The 20,299-nt window shown below is 42.8% G+C and overlaps 1 protein-coding gene across 3 annotated transcripts in view; it reads right to left on the reverse strand.

The window, feature by feature from the left end:
• BUB1 (BUB1 mitotic checkpoint serine/threonine kinase) overlaps positions 1 to 20,299 on the reverse strand; it is a 33,216-nt gene that overhangs the window by 4,189 nt on the left and 8,728 nt on the right. For all 3 annotated transcript variants that reach the window (XM_070380056.1, XM_070380055.1, XM_014476956.2), the window contains exons 9-20: positions 19,069 to 19,220; positions 16,625 to 16,881; positions 14,571 to 14,629; positions 12,997 to 13,125; positions 12,794 to 12,898; positions 11,979 to 12,078; positions 11,010 to 11,091; positions 10,207 to 10,381; positions 7,242 to 7,329; positions 5,593 to 5,828; positions 4,082 to 4,225; positions 1,368 to 1,483 (exon numbers count right to left, since the gene is read on the reverse strand). In XM_070380056.1, the coding sequence (XP_070236157.1) occupies positions 1,368 to 1,483; positions 4,082 to 4,225; positions 5,593 to 5,828; positions 7,242 to 7,329; positions 10,207 to 10,381; positions 11,010 to 11,091; positions 11,979 to 12,078; positions 12,794 to 12,898; positions 12,997 to 13,125; positions 14,571 to 14,629; positions 16,625 to 16,881; positions 19,069 to 19,220 (1,643 nt within the window). The remainder of the gene's footprint in view (positions 1 to 1,367; positions 1,484 to 4,081; positions 4,226 to 5,592; positions 5,829 to 7,241; positions 7,330 to 10,206; positions 10,382 to 11,009; positions 11,092 to 11,978; positions 12,079 to 12,793; positions 12,899 to 12,996; positions 13,126 to 14,570; positions 14,630 to 16,624; positions 16,882 to 19,068; positions 19,221 to 20,299) is intronic.

Raw genomic sequence — 20,299 nt, forward strand, 5'->3', positions numbered from 1 at the left:
TTCAACACGACATGAACCAAGAATTTCCAGATATTCAAGCTGGGTTTAGAAAAGGCAGAGGAACCAGAGATCAAATTGCCAACATCTGCTGGATCACTGAAAAAGCAAGAGAGTTCCAGAAAAACATCTACTTCTGCTTTATTGACTACACCAAAGCCTTTGACTGTGTGGATCACAACAAACTGGAAAATTCTGAAAGAGATGGGAATACCAGACCACCTGACCTGCCTCCTGAGAAATCTGTATGCAGGTCAAGAAGCAACAATTAGAACTGGATATGGAACAACAGACTGGTTCCAAATTGGGAAAGGAGTATGTCAAGGCTGTATATTGTGACCCTGCTTATTTAACTTACATGCAGAGTACATCATGTGAAATGCCAGATTGGATGAAACACAAGCTGGAATCAAGACTGCTGGGAGAAATATCCATAACCTCAGATATACTGATGACAACACTCTTACGGCAGAAAGTGAAGACGAACGAACTAAAGAGCCTCTTGATGAAAGTGAAAGTGGAGAATGAAAAAGTTGGCTTAAAGCTCAACATTCAGAAAACTAAGATCTTGGCATCTGGTCCCATCACTTCATAGCAAATAGATGGGGAAACAATGTTAACAGTGACAGACTTTATTTTCTTGGGCTCCAAAATCACTGCAGATGGTGACTGCAGCCATGAATTTAAAAGACACTTGCTCCTTGGAAAAATAACTATGAATAACTATGACCAACGTAGACAGTGTATTAATAAGCAGAGACATTACTTTACTGACAAAGGTCCGTCTAGTCAAAGCTATGGTTTTTCCAGTAGTCATATATGGATGTGAGTGTTTGACCATAAAGAATGCTGAAGACCAAAGAATTGATGCTTTCGTACTGTGGTGTTGGAGAAGACTCTTGAGAGTCCCTTGCACTGCAAGGAGATCAAACCAATCGATCCTAAAGGAAATCAGTTCTGCAATATTCATTGAAAGGACTGATGCTGAAGCTGAAGCTCCAATAATTTGGCCACTTGATGTGAAGAGCTGACTCACTGGAAAAGAACTGATGCTGGGAAAGATTGAAGCCGGGAGGAGAAGGGGACGAGAGAGGATGAGATGGTTGGGATGGCATCACTGACTCGATGGACATGAGTTTGAGTAAGCTTCAGGAGTTGGTGATGGACAGAGAGGCCTAGCGTGCTGTACTCCATGGGGTTGCAAAAAGCTGGACACGACTGAGTGACTGAACTGGAATTGGAACTGTGTTGGGAGTGGGGAATTTTAGCGTCTGAACCATCAGGGAAGTCCGTGAAACCACCATTGTCTTAAAAAGAGAATGGCAATCTCAAGTTCTAAAATTCATTTCTATATTGTTCAGATCATTTACCTTCAAAGCAAATTTCTCCTTATTTTTGCTGTTGTTCACATCTCCATGGGTAACTTCATAGACTTGGGCGAAAGCCCCTTGTCCAATAAAGTGATCAACGTAGACGAGCAAAGAACCTGAGGAGAGAGAGAAGTCAAAGTAAAAACAAAGAAGCAGCTCAAAACACTAAAGACTATCAGAATAAAGTATTTGTCAATTCTTCTTGGGCTTGAGTTGCTTTAATAAATAAACGTGGGTACAGCTCCCTTAGGAAGTGTTTGGCCAGTCTTCCATGGAGTGACGGGGGAGCCAGGGCAGCACGGCCGGGGCCCAGGCCCGTCCCGAGCAGGCGGCCTCGGGCAGCCATCCTCGTCACCCGTGCTCTCGTGTCTAAAGGGGAGATACCTGTGCTGCCTAGTTGGCAAGACTGTTGTGATATCAAAGAAGACGTAAACATCATCTGCAAAGTGCTAAACAAAGGTCTAATGTGCCTATGAAAAATGCAAGCGTTTTAACATCAAAATAAAAGGGACAGGGCATAATTGTACTGGTATTTCTAACAGGTAATTTAAAAATTTTATTGCAGTAAACCTTCTGTATTAGAACAGTTTTTTATTGATAGAAACGTTGCAAAGATAGTAGAGTTTCTGTTTGTTCTGCATCCAGTTTCCCTTTTGTTAACTTTTACATAACCAAGGTACACTGGTAACAAATAAGAACCAAGACTGGTAGGTGACTGTTACCTAGCTCCACACTTTTTTCAGATTTCACTAGTCCTCCCCTAATGTTCTAGGGCATATTCAAGTCTCCTCGGCCTCTACTAGGCTGTGACAGTTCCTGACTTTCTGTTTCCGACAGCTGTGGCAGCTCCATGGAGCACTTGTCTGATGAGCTGTAGAATGCCTCTCATCTGGATTTGTTTTGATATTTTTTAGTGACACTGGAGTTATTCGTTTTGGGAGAAAGACCACAGAGGTCAAGTTGTAATAGATTATTAAAAAAAAAAAATCATGTTTAAAATCAAATATAAAAAAGTCGCTTTCTGGTTTCTAGCTGGCATATAAGGAGTTTGGAAGGCATCAGTGTATGAGTCAAAGAAGAGAGCATCAAAATAGTGACAAAAAACACTGACAGACTTCCAAGGAGAACAGATTACTTCACTATCATAGTTGGCGATTTCTACATCCCTCTGTCAGCAACTGACAAAGCCAACAGGCAGAAAATCAGAAAGGGCATGGCTGACATGAACAGCACCACCAATCAACTGGATCTAATAGACATTTACGAAATAATCTAACAACAGCAAAATGTACATTCTTTTCAAGCTTACATGGAATAGTCACCAATAAAGATCACGTTCTGGGTCATAAAATACAATTAAAAAAAAGAAATCATACACTCATGGAATTAAACTAGTAATCAACAGAAGGAGAGCTGGAGAGCCCTCAAACACTTGCAGCTAAAATAACACATTCTGATACACACATTGAAATTGTGAGATGCATGAAATGCATGCTTAGAAATTTATTGCACTGAATGTATATGTTGCTAAATCCCTTCAGTTGTGTCCAACTCTGTGCGACTCCATAGACGGTAGCCCACCAGGCTTCCCCTTCCCTGGGATTCTCCAGGCAAGAACACTGGAGTGGGTTGCCATTTCCTTCTCCAATGCATGAAATTGTGAAAAGTGAAAGTGAAGTCGCTCAGTCGTGTCCGACTCCAGTGACCCCATGGACTGCAGCCCACCAGGCTCCTCCGTCCATGGGATTCTCCAGGCAAGAGTACTGGAGTGGGGTGCCATTGCCTTCTCCGAATGTATATGTTAGAAAAGATCTAAAATCAATAATCTTAGTTTCTGCCTTAGACATCTAGAAGAAGAGCACGTTAAATCCAAAGTAGGCAGAGAAAAGAAATAATAAGAAATAGAGTAGAAATCAATGAAATTTAAAAGTAAAAATCAATATAGAAAATTAGTGAAAACAAAAGTTGATTCTGTGAAAAAAGAAGTTGGTTCTTTGAAAATATCAATAAAACGGATAAGCCTCTGCCAGCCTAAGGAAAAATAAGAAGTACACATATCACTAATTGTAGAAATGAAAGACGGGGCATCACCTGTGGACATTAAAAGGATAATACAGCTTCCCTGGTGGCTCAGTGGTAAAGAATCTGCCTGCCAATGCAGGAAACACAGGTTTGATTCCTGGGTTGGGGAGATCCCCTGGAGAAGGAAATGGCAACCTACTCCAGTATGCTTGCCTGGGAAATCCCATGGACAGAGGAGCCAGGTGGGCTGCAGTCCATGGGGTCGGTCGCAAAGAGTCAGACCCGACTGAGCACACACGCGCGTTCCATCATTTATTTAAGCAGTCCCTATAGCTGTCTGTGTTGCTTCCAATCTGCTGCTTTACACACATCACTTTGAAGGTATGCAAGTGTTATCTGCAGGAATTCTTAAAAGTGGGTGTCTGGGTCTAAACGTGTGTGTTTTTAATTTTGACAGATAACTGCCCAATTACCCTTTACAGTCACAGTCACAGCAGCAATCAAATCCTGTAGTTACGCCTTAACAAGATGTTCTCATCTTAACGCTACAGGTGAAACTACAGATGAAACCGGTTATTGGTGGGCGGGGCGGGGCGGTGACAGGAGGAGAAACACACACACACACACCAGTCAGCACCAACTTCCCGTAGCGAAAAGAGAGGTTAAAGTTTTATTACCCATATGGTGCTTACCTAATTGGAATTCAGTCTTGGGCTTGATGGCTGGAAGCTTACATGGCCATTCATAAGTATTTGGATAGGAACTCACTGGTTTAGAAAGCCCGGATAAAAGTTTGAGAATCAACTCCTCATCCCAAGGGTTCTCAACAGTGAAGTCTTGAAGGAATGGGAACAAAAAAAGGAAATGAATTCAGTAGGCAAGACTTACCAAATAAATCATAAGACAAAGCAAGTGGAGACCTTAACCTTTTAAGTCTTATCTCTAAAGAGCATTGATTCAAATAATAAATTATCATTTCAAAAGTCAAAACTGGTAGTTCTGCAGTTCATCGTCTGTCATTTTCAGATCAACAAGTTTGTGTGTTCAGTTGTGACAAAGGAAATCAAAATGAGGAGCATCTGTTCATGATTCTGCCTTTAATAGAACTGGGGGTACACATCTTAAAGGCAGACTTGAAGATTCATTACGGATGTGCTCAGCTATGTACTCTTTAAACCGCTTTTCCACTTCTATCTAGAAAACATGCTGCCTTTGAATACTTAGAGTCTTGCTTGTCGTTCAGTCGCTAAGTCATGTCCGACCTTTTGTGACCCCACGGACTGTACCATGTGCAGTTTATCTGTATGAGACACACTTTGGATCCACAAAGAGAAACCATTTCTAAAGGGAAGAAAAAGGTTTCTGCCCAATTTAGAATGCTCTACAAAATTCTACTAGTGCAGTTATCAGTCTAAGCCAACATGACTGACATTCACCAGTGCTAAGCAGATGCAGGGCACTGTTCTGAGCCCTTCATGTTTAGTACCTCACATGGCCCTTACATAAGACTCTAAAGGAGGTACTACCACCCCCTCCACTTTACGGAAAAGAGGGCCATGGAGAAGTGAAACAATCTTGGCCAAGACCAAGGGACAGCCTGAGGGGGTGGCTAGGATTAGAGTCTAGCTAGTCTGGGGACTTCCCTGGTGGTCCAGTCGTTAAGACTCCATGCTCCCAATGCAGGGGGCCCAAGTTTGATCCCTGGTGAGGGAACTAGATCCCTCATGCTGCAACTAAAGACTGAAGATCCCACGTGCCATAACTAAGATCCAGCGCAGCCAAATAAATAAAGTAGTTATGTTTAAAAAAAAATCTAGTCTATCTTCAGAGTCTGTGCTCTTAACCACTATTCAAGACTACTTCTGTGTGTAGCCTTGGAGTAAGGACGGGGGTCCTTTGATCCTGAGCCTGTTTACTTTTCTGTAAAATGCAGACAACAGTGTCAGATTAAATGCCTGGCACATAGTGGGCCCCCCAATTCCACTTGCTTCTTCCAACAGTAGTTATTTTGATATTTTAAAATTAAAACAAAAGTATTCCTTCAAGGAGGCTACTGTTGTATGCACAGTGAGATAACCTGCAAGTTTGTGTTCTACTCAACGGCGTTCAAGTTCCTACTCTTTTGAGTTTCTTTCATGAAACAGCTTTTACCCGGCTAGTGTCCTTATTCAGGGAACAATTAAGATTGAGCATCTGTTCATACTTGGAGCGTCGACATTCCCAAGCGGGCCAGCCGGCATCAGTTCAGCCTGGAGCTCAGCACTGGCTTCTGCTGGATCCTCTGCAGTGGCAAAGTCGGGGTCTGTGACTTTACAGGCCTTGAGACCCTGCTCTGCCTCGCTCATCAGCACGGCTACAGCAGGTTGGCCCAGATGGAGCAAGGATGCCGAAGGGCCATCTGCGGGGCACACTGGGTCTGGGCTTGTCTCTTCAACTGGACTAGATATGATAAAGGGATAGAGGAAGCAAAACACGTGATTACAAGCTTACTGGGTTTGATCGCATCAAAGTCCCACAGAACAGTTTCCTTTTCATTCTATGAAGGACATTTCAAATCTGTTTCACAAATAGTTTTTTAAAGCACTTTCTTCGTACAAATACATGCGAATTACATGGTTCATACAGTATGACCAGAAATAAAAAACATGGTAATATATTAGATAAATAGGTGAGGTGAGACACTGGATATTCTTTAGCAGGATATGCTGGGAGGTTTATTTCCCTGAGTTGTCCTCTAAGCATCAGTACTGTAAACGAGGTTAAATATTTAACTTTATTACAAAAATGGCTTCTTTTATGACACTGAAACAAACAGAAAATGTCAGCCGTAATTCGATAACCTAACAGCAGTACATTTACACACACACACGCACACACACACACCGGGGGACACGCACACATGGACACAGTTGACCCTCATTACTCGCGGATTCCATATTTGTGAATTCACCTACATGCAAATACTAATTCTGGAGTAATTTTAGATTTAGTCATCTGTTGCAAAGATGGTAGAGAATTCCCACAAGCTCCTCGTCAATTTCCTCTAATGTTACCATCTCACGTTAAGGTGGCGCTCTGGTCAAGAGCAGTAAGCCAACCTCTGTCATGCTACCACTGACAAACTTCCAGACCTCGTTTGGATTTTGCCAGGTTTTCCACAAGATACCGTGTTTGCTCCGGGATCCACTTGTGGACACCGCGGTGCACTTAGTTGTCACCTTCCTTACTCTCTTCTCCTGTGGGTTTCTTGGTCTTTGCTGGTTCCCTAAGACCTTGTCAGTCCAGCTATTTCGTAGTCTGTCCCTTGATTTGGACCTGTCTGTTTTTATCATAATCAGACTGTCTTGGTATGGGAAGACATGCCCTTCTTCTCTCCTCCCGTGATTTCACCATGCAGTTCTACTCCCCCAGTCAGCGGAAGTCAGGGATTCTCTGCTACCCCAGCCGCTTCTCTCACTCCCTGATGTATTAAAACCAAGTGTTCCGGTTAATCATTGTATTTAATTTTTTTTTATCCTTTCAAAGTATTTATTGAATTTGTTACATTATTGCTTCTGTTGTTTTATGTTCTGTTTTTTTTTTGGCTGCAAGGCATGTGGGATCTTAGTTCCCCGACCAGGGATCGAACCTTCATCCTCTGCACTGGAAGGTGAGGTCTTAAGCACTGGAAGTGCTTAGGGAAGTCCCTAATCACTGTCCTTACATCTGCAGAGTACCTGGTGACTTAAAGCTCTCAGTTAATAAAAACTCTGGCAGCCCTTAAAGACAGGAATGAGGTATTCCTTTACAGCTTAAAAAGCAACGCTACAATGAAAATGCAGAGAGACAGAACCACACACACCCCCACAATACCTGCACTTTCTCTCTTTCAAGGGTTCCACCTTGTTTCTTTCACAAGAATCCAAAGCCACACGGGTGTGCTGGTTTGCTACCATATTTTCTGAAACACACAAGAAAGTAGAGATGGACACTATACACACACGTATGATTTTAAATGGTTATGAAGTCCGGGATTCCTTTTTTGCACTGATTTTCATTACAGTTTCAAAATAGTGTTCCATGGTAAAAAGCAGTATATTTTTTAAAATGAGGGGAAAGTCACTTGAAAAACTTCTGTTATTGTATGTGAGCTTTTCAACCTTATACATCTAATCCGTACAATCCTTTAAGAGAAAACAGTCCAGATAGGACTTCTCTGGTGGCTCAGTGGTAAAGAATCTACCTGCCAGTGCAGGAGACATGGATTTGATCCCCGATCTGGGAAGATTCTATATGCCGAGGGGCAAAGTAAACCTGTGAGCCACAACTACTGAGGCTCGCGCACCCAGAGCCTGTGCTCTGCAGCAAGAGAAGCCACTGCCACGAGAAGCCCGCACACGGCAGCCAGAGAGTAGCCCCTGCTCGCCGAGACCAGAGAGAAGCCCTCATGGCAGTGAAGACCTGCACAGCCAAAAACAAGCAAACAAATAAATAAAATTATTTAAAAAAAAATCTATAGTGAAGTAAACGAGATAGGATAGAAATACGGAGACTACTTCTACCAAGTGATGCTAACACAGTATACAGCCAGGTGTTAACACAGGATGAAACTTTACTAGCTGTTGCCTCACTGAGCAGGTGCTAGTAATACTCTTCAGTCCTAGAACATTAGCCTCTCTTCATATGACCAAAGTGGCAAATACGCTAAGAAAGGCCAATACTGACTTTATGAAAGACGCTTGACTTAAAACAGATTAAGTTCTCCAAACTGAAATGTTTTAAATTAAAAAAAAATTAAAGTAGCAAGTCTGTGATAGCACTTGGAAATTGTCCAAGTTTCAACTAAATCCTCCTTTAAAATTCAAGTAGGAAATATATTTGGTTAGTACAGTAAGAGATTTTTATTGCTTAGTTAAAAATGTTTAGGCCTATATGCTCAGACTTCATGTTAAAATAAGTTTCCATCCTTTCATCCAGGGGAATGGAATTCTTTGGCATCTGCTTCAGTGAACAACTGCTGCTTAAACACAGAAATAGTGCCAGCAGTGATTATTTGGCTAGTGGTCCCAGATCTTACAGCACAAGTGTGCCTCTGAGACACTGTGGGTTTGGATCCATTCCACTGCAATAAAGCAATTACACAAATTTTTTTGGTTTCCCAGTGCATGCACAAGTTACGTTTACACTGTACTGAAGTCTTAAGTGTGCAACAGCATAGAAAAACAATGTGTGCATCTTAATTAAAAAAGGCTTAATTGCTAAAAAATGCAAACCATCACTTAAGCCTTCAGTGAGTCGTAATCTTTTGGCTCGTAGAGGGTTTGCCTCGATGTTGGTGGCTGCTGAATGACCAAAGTGGTGGTCGCTGAAGGCTGGGTTGGCTACAGCCATTTCTTAAAATAAGACAACCATGAAATTTGCCACGTCAATTGACTTCCTTTCATGAATGATGTCTTTGCATCCATAACTTGGCTAACTGGCTAAGAAGCCTGGCTTTCAGCCTAACTGGACTTTGACGTGCCTTCCTCACTGTGTTTAATCATTTCTGGCTTTTGATTTGAAGCGACAGACATGACATTCTTCTCTCCGCTTTAACACTTAAGAGGCCACTGTAGGTTAGTAATTGGCCTAATTTCAATATTCTCCTTTTTCAGGAAGAGAGAGGCCCGAGGAGAGTGAGAAAGGGAACAACCAGCTGGAGCAGCGAGAATACACACAATATCCATTAAGTTTACTATCTCCAATGGGCGAGGTCTGTGGCACCCAAAGACAGTTATAGTAACACCAAAGGTTACCCATCACAGGTCACCATAACAAATGTAACAGTAATGAAAAAGGTGGGAATACTGCAAGAATGACCAAATGTCAGACATGAAGTGAGTAAACACTGCTGGAAAAGTCTCGCCAGTAAGCTTGCTTGACAGGTGGTTGCCACCAATCTTCAATTTGTAAAAAACCCAGTTTCTGCGCAAGCAACCAAGTGAAGTGCCATAGAGCGAGGTACAGTGATTAGTCGCTCAGTCGTCTCTGACTCTGTGACCCCGTGGCCTGTAGCCCGCCAGGGCCCTCTGTCCATGGGATTCTCCAGGCAAGAATACTGGGGTGGGTTGCCAGGTCCTTCTCCAGGGGGTCTTCCCCACCCAGAGGTTGAACCTGCATCTTCCTGAGTCTCCTGCATTGGCAGGTGGGTTCTTTACCACTGTGCCAAAAATAAGGTATGCCTGTATGATTTTGCAGGTTTGGTATTTAAAAGGTAATAATTATCTGTATTCAATAACTATATCATTTATTAAGCTTCATTTCAAGTGTATAAAGATCTTTGATATGAGAGTGTTATGTTTGGGGAAAATAGGACTATCTGTGAGTTTTATCACACCACTAAAAAAAGTTTTAAATATGATTTTCTGAGTATAGTATTTGCTACATCTCTAAAGTAATAAAATTTGTAGATACATATCAAGGATTAAAACTTGCTATTAGTTATTCTTATCAAATTAGAAAATGTTCACTATTTTAGCATTTAAGTACTTTAATCTGTCTGTCCTGGCTATTTTATTTACTGTAAAACATGAAATAAACCTCTGTCCTGTGCAGATGGGTTGGACATTTGCCCTTCTGTAGTCTTTTCTTCTGTTCTACTTACAACCGAAGCTATTGAATTTGAAAAGGCACAGACTTTATGAGGACATTATATTTATGTAATACTACAATGAATGGATTTTAAGTTTCCTCTTTATGATTCTCCAGTGTCCCAATTAGAATTTTCAAGAAGACGACTATCGTAGTAGTAGAGCTGCAGTCGGCGGGAGATAAGACACCAGGAGAGTACAGTGCACACCTTTATCTTCTGGTGGGTGCACGCAGTCCGCGGGAAGCCTGTGGAAGGGTGTAGACGCCAGCTGCGCGGCGGACCTAAAGTCTCCTGGGCTCTTGGGGCTGGGCGCCAGGCTTTTGTTGCAGCGGACACCCCACACGGTTGAATCATCCAGAAACTCGTCAGTGTGAGGCACTTCCTACAACGAAAGATGAACTGGAAAACAGGCAGCAGGCTCCCTGTTTTGCAGATGAAATTTAACACATCGATACTTTAGATTAAAAAAAAAACAGGAATTTTGATTTTTTCAAAGGAATGGATGTAACCCCCGGCTAACACGCAGCCAAGGACATCATGGGTCTGGTTCTTCTCCCTGGAACTGGGACACTTCATCTTTAACACACGCCAGTGGAATTGCATCACATGCAAGAGCCATAGTTTATTTACCAATTTTTTAAAAAAATTTGAAAAATCTGGATTTACAGAGGAATAACAAAGATATTACGGAGTTCCCATTTAGCCTTTATCAAGATTCTTAGGTCTGGGAAAAATATATATGCCCCCAGTGGCTCCTCTTGTCTCCAGGGAAGACTCTCAGAGGGCAAGGATCACATCAAACTCATTTTTCAATTTCACATCTGTCAGTATGTGTTGTGCAGACTGCAAATAATTATAGGATAATATTTTAAAAATATGATCTTCACATAATATTCTGTTTTTCCAGAACTGCTTTTTAAATACACCATCTCCTTTGAGTGGCACAATTGTTTGGTAAAAGAAAGCGAAAAGGGTTGCACCACCATTTCATGGATGAAACACAGACTCACATTTGGTTTTGCAGGAAACCTGCTCACGGAACGTTCTCCAAAGGTCCTGGCTCCTGCAGGTTTATTTTTCAGCTGTGGTAATCTAAGGAAAAATTGACAGAATTATAAACAGTAAAATACCCTAAGGAAATAAATCCTACCACTTAAGTCACAGTGTTAAAAACATTCTCCACTTATCCTATTTAATTAGTTAATATTTATATACATATTTCTTACCTTTATAGCAAATCTGAGTGCAAGTTGAACTAACCTGAGTAGGTATATACAAAAAGATCTATAGTTAATTTATGTGAGGGTGGAAAATACGGAACTTTCTATGGCACTGAGGTTTAAGTTTTAAGGACAAAAGAGTGAGGGCTGTGACCAACAGGGTGGCGTGGACGCCAGATGCTGCTTCTCTCCCCAGTGCGTGGTCCAGCTACGGAATACACGTCTCTTCCACACCAGGACACTTTAGTTCACACCTCTCTTTCATGATTTAAATTATTAACAGTGAAACTTCCTGGTGCTACCCTACTCTATCGTAATGCAGCTCAGCCTTAAAACAAATGTTCTCTGCAGTGTGAGCCAATGTAAGCCACTTCCCTTTGTACTTCATCAATCCTGCAAATACATACAGAACATGTATGGATACCTGTGTTGATGAATTCATTTACAACTGACACAATTTCAAATCTGTAGGATACCTCGGCTCTCTTATGCTTTATAACCATACTGTTTCCTTTCATAATACATGCTTTTGTCATGGGAGGACTGCTTTCTTGTAACGCTGTAAATGTGGAAAGAACTTCAGCCACAGCCTCCTGGTCCTGTGGTCACAAGGCTCATCCCTGGCAGAGCTGGGGCTGAACACAGCCCGTCTGACTGGCAGGTGGTCTTCTCTCAACAGCCCCACCTGGACCCTACACCACCCGTCACTATGGCAACATGGTTTTCACTCAGAGTTATCTTAACCACACATGTCTTTACCCATAATTTTCTTTGTTTCCATCTTCAAATACAGGAAAAGCAGATGACAAAGAAGAGATGATCTTATTGACTCCCCAAGCCCCAGAAGATGGTGCATTTTCTGCAAGAGTACAAAAACTGTAGTTAATTGTTTTGTAGGACAAAAACACTACCCTTTAGTCGAAACTTTAATTACAAATAAGAAAATGGAATAAATAACTGATGTCAGCTTTGGAACTCCAGGCCATGCGGTAGTCCCTCTGCGCTGACAGGAAGGGACTGACTGCTGTTACAGGCGCTAGCACCCGGGCTTCCAGGCCTCAAGCCCCTGCCACATCTAATGCAGCGATCACCATGTTCCTAACACACAGCTGTGGTCACTGACACTGAACACAACTCTCCACGTCTTTTTCTACAATTAAGCTCTTAACTCTGTCTTCACTGTGCTCTCTCTCTGGCTTCCAGCAAAAGTCCTCTGACTTGAGACAAACAGGAGGTGGGGGGTGGGGCGAGTCCTGGTCCCCAACACTCCACCCTGAACACCCCTCTGCCCGGCAAGGCTCAAGTTCCCCTCAACCACTCAGTCCTTCCTGGCCACTCCTACCAAGGCCTATTTTGCCTTTCTTTAGCACTTACTATTTTTAAAGAAACAAACCAAGTCTATGACACACACTGAGTACGTGGCAAAACGCTTATATTTTTTACTTCGCAACATGCCCGTACCTGACAAGCTAACCAAGGGCAGGCCTACTTCTTGCATAATCCTTGCTTTTTCCGTGGGCAACTACCTGCTATGTTATCCATCTAGTAGCTATTAAATAATTTGTTATTATTACTTTGAAACTGGGCTTCGAACTCATTTTGACTTAGAGATGGCCATTCCTCTTTGTCATCAGAAATATCAGGAAGTGTAGGAGCCTGAAACATATTCATGATGAAACCTTAAAAGAACAGAAGAATAACTGTAAACATGATTGCAAAAGAGCTTTCACTAAGTCACTGTCAGACGTCACATATTCAAACAACAGGCTTTACGTACCGAGAGCCTCCTTCGTGTGCACAGTGGGTGATGGCTGCGCTTTGGATGGTGTTGCCTGAACCAGTCCCAGAGATGTGTTTGGAGTTGTGTGAAAGGAACTCGTGTTAACAACCTTCTGTGTTTCACACCCTTTTAAAGAAATGGGGACAAAATGCCATGTCAGTGGAGAAATCAGAATAATTCGGAAGACACACAATTTAAGAAACTTACTATACATTTTATTATTGGTGCCAATTCTCACTTGTTGTCTAGTCACTAGATCGTGTCCACTGACCCCATGGACTGTAGCCCGCCAGGCTCCTCTGTCCGTGGGATTTCCCAGCCAAGAGTACTGGAGTGGGTTGCCATTTCTCTCTCCAGGGGATCTTCCCAACCCAGGGCTTGAACCCGAGTCTCCTGCACTGGCAGGTGGATTCTTTACCACTGAGCCACCTGGGAAGCCAATTCTCTCTAGGAATTTCCATTACTCTAGTACTATCACGTCTCTTATTTGATCTTTATAATAGTCCCACAAGGTAGGTAAAATAAGAATTATCTGTTAACAGAAAAGGAAATAAAAGCTCAAAAGAGTTAATTAAGCGGCTTGGTCTAAAACCGTATCAAATGAGCCTAGTCATCAATAGCACCCTCTGTTCCACTCTATCCCAAGAAATAGTAGCTATGCTGTAAATCTTAGGACCGGTTTTCCATCTCACTCAGCTGGAGGCCAGGTACGGCCCTGCACAGCCTGAGCCCTCCTAGCTCCGACCTCATCTTCCTCACCACCCCCACCCCCGGAGGCCACTGGCTGCTCTGCTGTGCTCAGAACACATGAGGGACATCGAAGACTCTGCCCTGCTGGTACCTCTGCCTGAAACGGGTTTTGCAAGCTGGCTCTGTCTTTACCCAAACAGCACTGTCATTGTGAGCATCTTTCCTGGGTCCCTCTGAAGTTTCAGTCCCCTCCCTAACAGCCACACTTCCTTTGCCCCTCCGAGCGGGTGGGGATCTCTGCCCTTTCTGTTTGTGACTGCACCCGCAATCACTCAGAACAGCACTTGGCATCCGCTCATGCTCAGTTTGGTCCTGGTTCAATGTAGGTGTCACCTGCTTTTTCAAGTAGCTCTGCTTCCACTGAACTGTCATTGGAAAGAATGTCATGGTACATGGGAGTGGGAAGTGAATGCCCAATCCATGTCCTATTTTATTTATAAAACTTACTTTTATGTAAGTACCTCTAACGAAGTAGTACAAAACAGAAATATTATACATCACTTCCAACTAACCACCGTTGCTTCCTCACAACATATTAAAGACGACTCTTGTTTTAGAGTACTCTGCTGGGAAATTTAAGAGGAAAGTTTTCACAAATCAAGTTTCCAAAGGATTCTAACTAATAATCTGTGACTAACAAGTAGATTTCCCCCTTTATTGGAAATGGCCCAGGGCTTATCTAACCCCTGCAAGAGAGAGCTGACAACCAAGTTCGTTAGGGCCTAGAGTCCCCATAAACTGTGGCCAGCTAACAGACCCCTGAGTAACTTGGATGAGTCTGGGCAGAGATCAGACACAAGTGTATTACAATTAAACATTACCTTCTTTTAACTCTGCTCCACTCTGTGGCCTGAATTCGTGAGTACTTTTGTTCACACACCTGGAAGAGAAAACTCTTGAGACACACTAACTCTCAAGAACAATAAAAAAATGTTGGCGATTACCAGCCTGTTTTTAAAATACAGATGGGGGACTTCTCTGGTAGCCCAGAGATTAAGAATCCACACTCCCAATGCAGGGGGCACAGGTTTCATCCCTGGCTGGAGAAGATCCTGCATGGCACGTGGCATGGCCACAGATGGGACTGCCTAGGTCTACAGTGTAAGCGACTTTATTTTTTATTTCATGTCCTTTTGAGGACAGTAATTATTACAGATAAAGGCCAGGTATTCATGTTTGCTTTACGTAGCGATCATAGACGTGAACACCTGATAATCATTTGCACACGTGGAAGGGAGGTTAAGGGTCTCCCTGACTCAAACGATGCCATTTGTTACACAGGCAAAGGAGCTGACCGGCAGCTCTGGGTCTGGGTGCCCAGCGTGGCTCTTCTGAGTTACAATGCGGGAAAGCGCTGGTGCCTTTGCTGTGGAGCTGTAGTGCCTTATGCTCTAGACTTCACAGTTATCTAGAATGGAAAAAATGCTACGGAGGCACTTACATCACAGTCTGGTCTAAGTCCAGTGGGGACAGTGGACTTCATCTGTCTCTTTAACACTGATTCCCTTCATGAACCCTGTGAGGATGGGAAGTAAAAAGCGCAAGGCACCCTTAATTTCACAAATCCCCATTTTTGGATTTGTGAGTTTTATAAAAACCTGAGTTTTATATGCAGTACCAGAGGAAGGTGCCTTTTCTCTGCCACAGTCAGTTGTCCAGGCCACTGAGAGTGTGAGGGGGTCCACTCGGTCCCTTGCCTGGGCCAGGGTCAGGGTCAATCCGCAGTGCTTCTGAGATCTGAATGCTCATTAGGTTAAAGAGCCTCATCCTTTTGTAAGGGATGGCTGGATGCGCATGTCTACAGGGTCCGTCACTGCTGTTGTGACTATCTTATGGTCATGAGAATTAACTATGAAGAGCTAATGAAGTCACACCCCGCACACAGCAGTTCTCTTCTTAAAAAATTTTTTTTGGCCACACCACATGGCTTGCGGGATCTTAGTTCCAAAACCAGGGATAGAACCCACACCCTCTGCACTGGAAGGGCAGTCCTAACCACTGGACTGCCAGGGAGGTCCCAGCAGTTTACTTTTTACATACATGGTTCAATATAGGACACAGGTCTGAATTAGTATCCTAAGGTGACTGCAAAAGCAGGATCATTTAAAATCTTATTTCCAAGGGAAATCATTGGTAAGGTTAACCTCAGACACCAAGGAGAACCAGTCCTTAAGAACCATAATCTGTGCTAAGGGTTTTAGCCCAAGGGAAAGATGGGAGCCTCACTTTCATTTTTCCTGGAAGAGCAAGAAAATTTTTTATATGTTTCAAAAAAGAGACAGAGCACCAAAGTGATTGAAGATAATATAAGCAGAACAAGTGATACAACAATAATTATCATCTCTGCCATCTAGGAAAACTGCCCAGAACTGGGGAGAGAAACCTCCCCAGCAGTGTATGAGACAGATTTTGGTATACTGCATAATGGGTATTAATCCCAAACTGTCCCAGGGGACGACAGAAGGAATATGAGAACACACTATCAAGTAAGAATCCAACAGTCAAGGAACTATCTGGACTGTAATAACCCCTACATTATGTTCCGTCAGAGTTGGTAAGCAGAGGCAATTTCAGTTTAACAGCTGCATATTCCTCAGTTACAGAAAGATTGTTAAGTTTCAGGGCATCAGAATTTTTAATTCAAGAGAGAAGTATGAAGTAGAACAAATATTCTTAAACAGAGTAAGTGAGGTTGAATGATTTGGGGCTAATGTTTTGGCAATTTGGTTTTTCTACTACATGCCCATCTAAAAATTATTTTGAGGAACAAGCCTCGCCCATCAATTGCACGCTGCTCTCACTACTGCAGGTCACACAAAGAAGCCACCGCGCACCATTGCCACCGCCACCGTCTCTAGGGCCCCCTCTGGCTCACCTGGCATCTCTGCTGCCCCCTGAAAACACGGCATCTGTCACGCGCTGGCCTGCCAAAGGAGCCGGGCAAGCTACACTCTGGTTGGCGGCTGGGGACACCAAAGCAGTGGTGGCAGCATTCGCCATACGAGGAACAGAAGATGCCTCTCTGGGTTTCTCGTCCACATTCTTCGAGGTCTGCTGAGAGATGGCTGGAAGACCCGGAGCTCTTAGTTCCTGCTGGGAGTCTGTATGCGGCTCCAAACATGCTGGACTGACCTTTCACGGTAAGCAAACAGACAAAAAGCCACGAGGCTACCAGTTAGGTCTTACGGCTTTCCAAAGACAGGCATCTGTCTTCAGTGGACGCCTGCCTCCTGAGGCAGCCTCTTAGCTCCCTAGGTATTTTGAAATGAACAGTCAACAACAACAAGGCCACACCCCATGCTGGATGCTTCGCTAGCTTACTTAACCACAGATTCAACTGGTGCTTCGTATTTCTAACCACTAAATAGCAGCCGTGACCGTGCATCAGTATTTAAGAACTGGTACATTTTTCTTTACTTAGGGAAAATACTAACAAATCAATGTCACCAAATGCTCATAATGGTGTTCTTCCCATTAAAATACCCTTGGTGACCATTTTCTCAATGAATAGGAAACATGAATATTAACTGTACTAACTGCCACAAAAGCATGGCTCATCATGGGAAGGACATGGACACAGGCCTTTAACTTAATTAAAATCTCTGCTTTTCTATTCATATGTACTTAGACTGCACATGTACACTCTTATATTACCAAGTTAAAAGACAAAGAATTAATTCCTCAGCATGTAAAAGTATTCTCACAAATTGTTCAGGAAACACTAAATAGCTAGGGCAAGAACAGTTATTTCACAAACAAATGGACAAAATATAAAGTTTATTCTCAGTAGTCATCAAAAAAGAGATAATTTAAATGACCTATACCATTTTCTTATCTACTGAATTAGTAAAGAGCAAAAATAATCATAATATTTACTTCTGAAGAAACATGTTAAAAAACAATCATCAGACCTTCCCACAGATATCAAAACACGCAACAAAGTTACAGAAAACACAACATGGAACGAGCAAGACGAAGCCTACTGACCAAAGCAGAGGTGCTCATTTCAGAAATGGTCTCTTATACATTAAAAACTCAAGTCTACGATAAAGACATTTTAAGGGCTTCCCCGGTGGCTCAGCGGTAAACAATCTATCTGCAATTCAGGAGATGCATGTGTGATGCCTGGGTGGGGAAGATCTCCATTCGGAGAAGGGAAAGGCCACCCATTCCAGTATTCTTGCCTGGGAAATCCCATGGATAGAGGAGTCTGGTGGGCTACAGTCCATAGGGTTGCAAGGAGTTGGACACGACTGAAGTGACTGAGCATAATTGGGAAAAGCTGAGCTGGTGAATAAATGACTCAGGGACAACTGGAGATCTGTTTGGAAAATACATCCTCAGACTGCTCATATACAGAAATAAGTTCATTAAGAGAGGTTTCTGGTTAAAGACAGTGGCTTAAATATGTGTTTTATCATCCACATCCTGCCAAAACCTCACTAAAATGACAGTAAAGGAATCCTAACACCTCAAACAGCAGTCAGGAGGTGATCTCCGGAGAAGCGCAGAACGTGTCTCAGAATGGAAGTGAAGGTAGAGCTGAAAACAGGAATGTGGCCACAGTAGGTCTATAGGAAAAGCAAGCTCTGAGACCCATTCCTGCAGGTGTTGCTGGCTTCTCAATACAAATTAATCATTATATTTGAATTTTCATTCTGTAACAGTCATTGTGCTACTGCTGCTGCTAAGTCGCTTCAGTTGTGTCCGACTCTGTGCGACCCCATAGATGGCAGCCCACCAGGCTCCCGTCCCTGGGATTCTCCAGGCAAGAACACTGGAGTGGCTTGCCATTTCCTTCTCCAATGCATGAAAGTGAAAGTGAAGTCACTCAGTCATGTCTGACTCTTATCGACCCCATGGACTGCAGCCTTCCAGGCTCCTCCGTCCATGGGATTTTCCAGGCAAGAGTACTGGAGTGGGGTGCCATTGCCTTCTCCGAACAGTTATTGTACCTCCCCTAAAAAAAAGAAAACCAGATAAAGGACTATATACACTAATGTACACACACACACACACACACTACACACCCTGTTCTGTAACCTCGTTTCTCATCTTGCATTGTGACTGTCCTCTGGGCTGGTACTGAGAAGCCCAGTGTCACTCTGACTCCTGGCTCTTTAAACGTGACTTCCATCCTTGCTGGAAGTGTGTCGGATGGTCTTTCCCCCCAGTTCTCGGTGGGGGGAGGGGGGAATAATTCGGAAAGCTAGTAACTAAACTGACATCAGAATTAACTCTAAAAATAGAGCATGGAAGGGACAAACAGCAACAGAAATCACTGCAGTGGGTGTGGGAAGCGATGGGGAGCCCACACACCTCAGATGTCCCCTGGGAAGAGGGCAGGTTCTCCTGCGACTTCTCCACCACTTGGTGCAACTTCTTATGAAGCTCATCCATTTTCTGTTTTAATAGTTGTTCTTCCAAAGCATTTGCTTCTTTCCTTTTCATATAATGCCTCTCTTCATTTACTTTAGGAAAGACAAAGTATAGTTTGTAGGTGAGATTTAAACTCAGGTCAACAGAAGAATCGTGCAAAATCAGCAAAAGGTTATCTTTAAGATGGCAACTATTTTTTACTAGTCTTTTTCCAAGAGTATTAGGTTTTTAGAACTGAAACACTACTTTTCAATTATAATTTTTACCTAACCTCAGCACAGTTACTTTTAAGTTCAGGGTGCTAAGTTATAAAAATGTACATGATAAGCAACAAAAATATTTGGTAATAGCATGGTATGATACCAAGCACTTTCAACAACCAAGACTGTGCAAATCATTTGAAAATGGAAGTGTTTTTAAAAGATAGAAGTTTCTCGGTGCTTCCTAAGAAATAAGAGTAAAGTGCACTGAAAGGTCAGGATGTCAAGGACACTGCTGTCGGTCCCATTACCAGCAACTGGTTAACATAACCACATCACATACCAATCAAACTGTCCAGCTCAGATTTAGCATCTGTGCAAGGCACGAAAGGGTCCTCCCCGAGTGTCACTGACTGTCCTCTCGGTTGTTAACCAAACGAGAAATAATGAATAAACAAAAATTGGCCAACACAGGGGGCACAGCACAAATAGTCAGATGGTGTCGAAGTCTTGAGAACAGAGGTTCATTTTCCTCTGAGGTCCATGTTGTTACAGCAAACACGTGCTGTAAACTGAAGAGCCAACGCTGCTGCTAACATCCAGTCTTCCCTGCAGAGTCAGGGCCCACTGTACAGCACAGCCGTGAATAGCACAGCACTTTGATCAGAGGACTCCTGAACGTCTTATTTATAACAGCTGCAGACTTTGAAAAATCTCTTCTCAACTCTAGTTCTTAATTAATCCTTTATAGTATAAATAACTGACCCAGGGGTTTAGAATTGCTAGATACAGAAGCTCAAATCCATACAGATGTTATGTGAAAGCTTAAAAGTATCTCTGCGTTGGCATGGACATCTCCTTTAGTGCTGTTTCAGCTCTAAGCTTTGCTGTCAAGACATCAGTTTAAGCTTTGGACAAACGTAGATGCTACACTAGTGTTTAACAAAGGTTTTAGGCTTCTGATGGAATGA

Source organism: Bos mutus, chromosome 11 (genome assembly GCF_027580195.1).
Source record: "Bos mutus isolate GX-2022 chromosome 11, NWIPB_WYAK_1.1, whole genome shotgun sequence".
Classification (NCBI taxonomy): Eukaryota; Metazoa; Chordata; class Mammalia; order Artiodactyla; family Bovidae; genus Bos; species Bos mutus.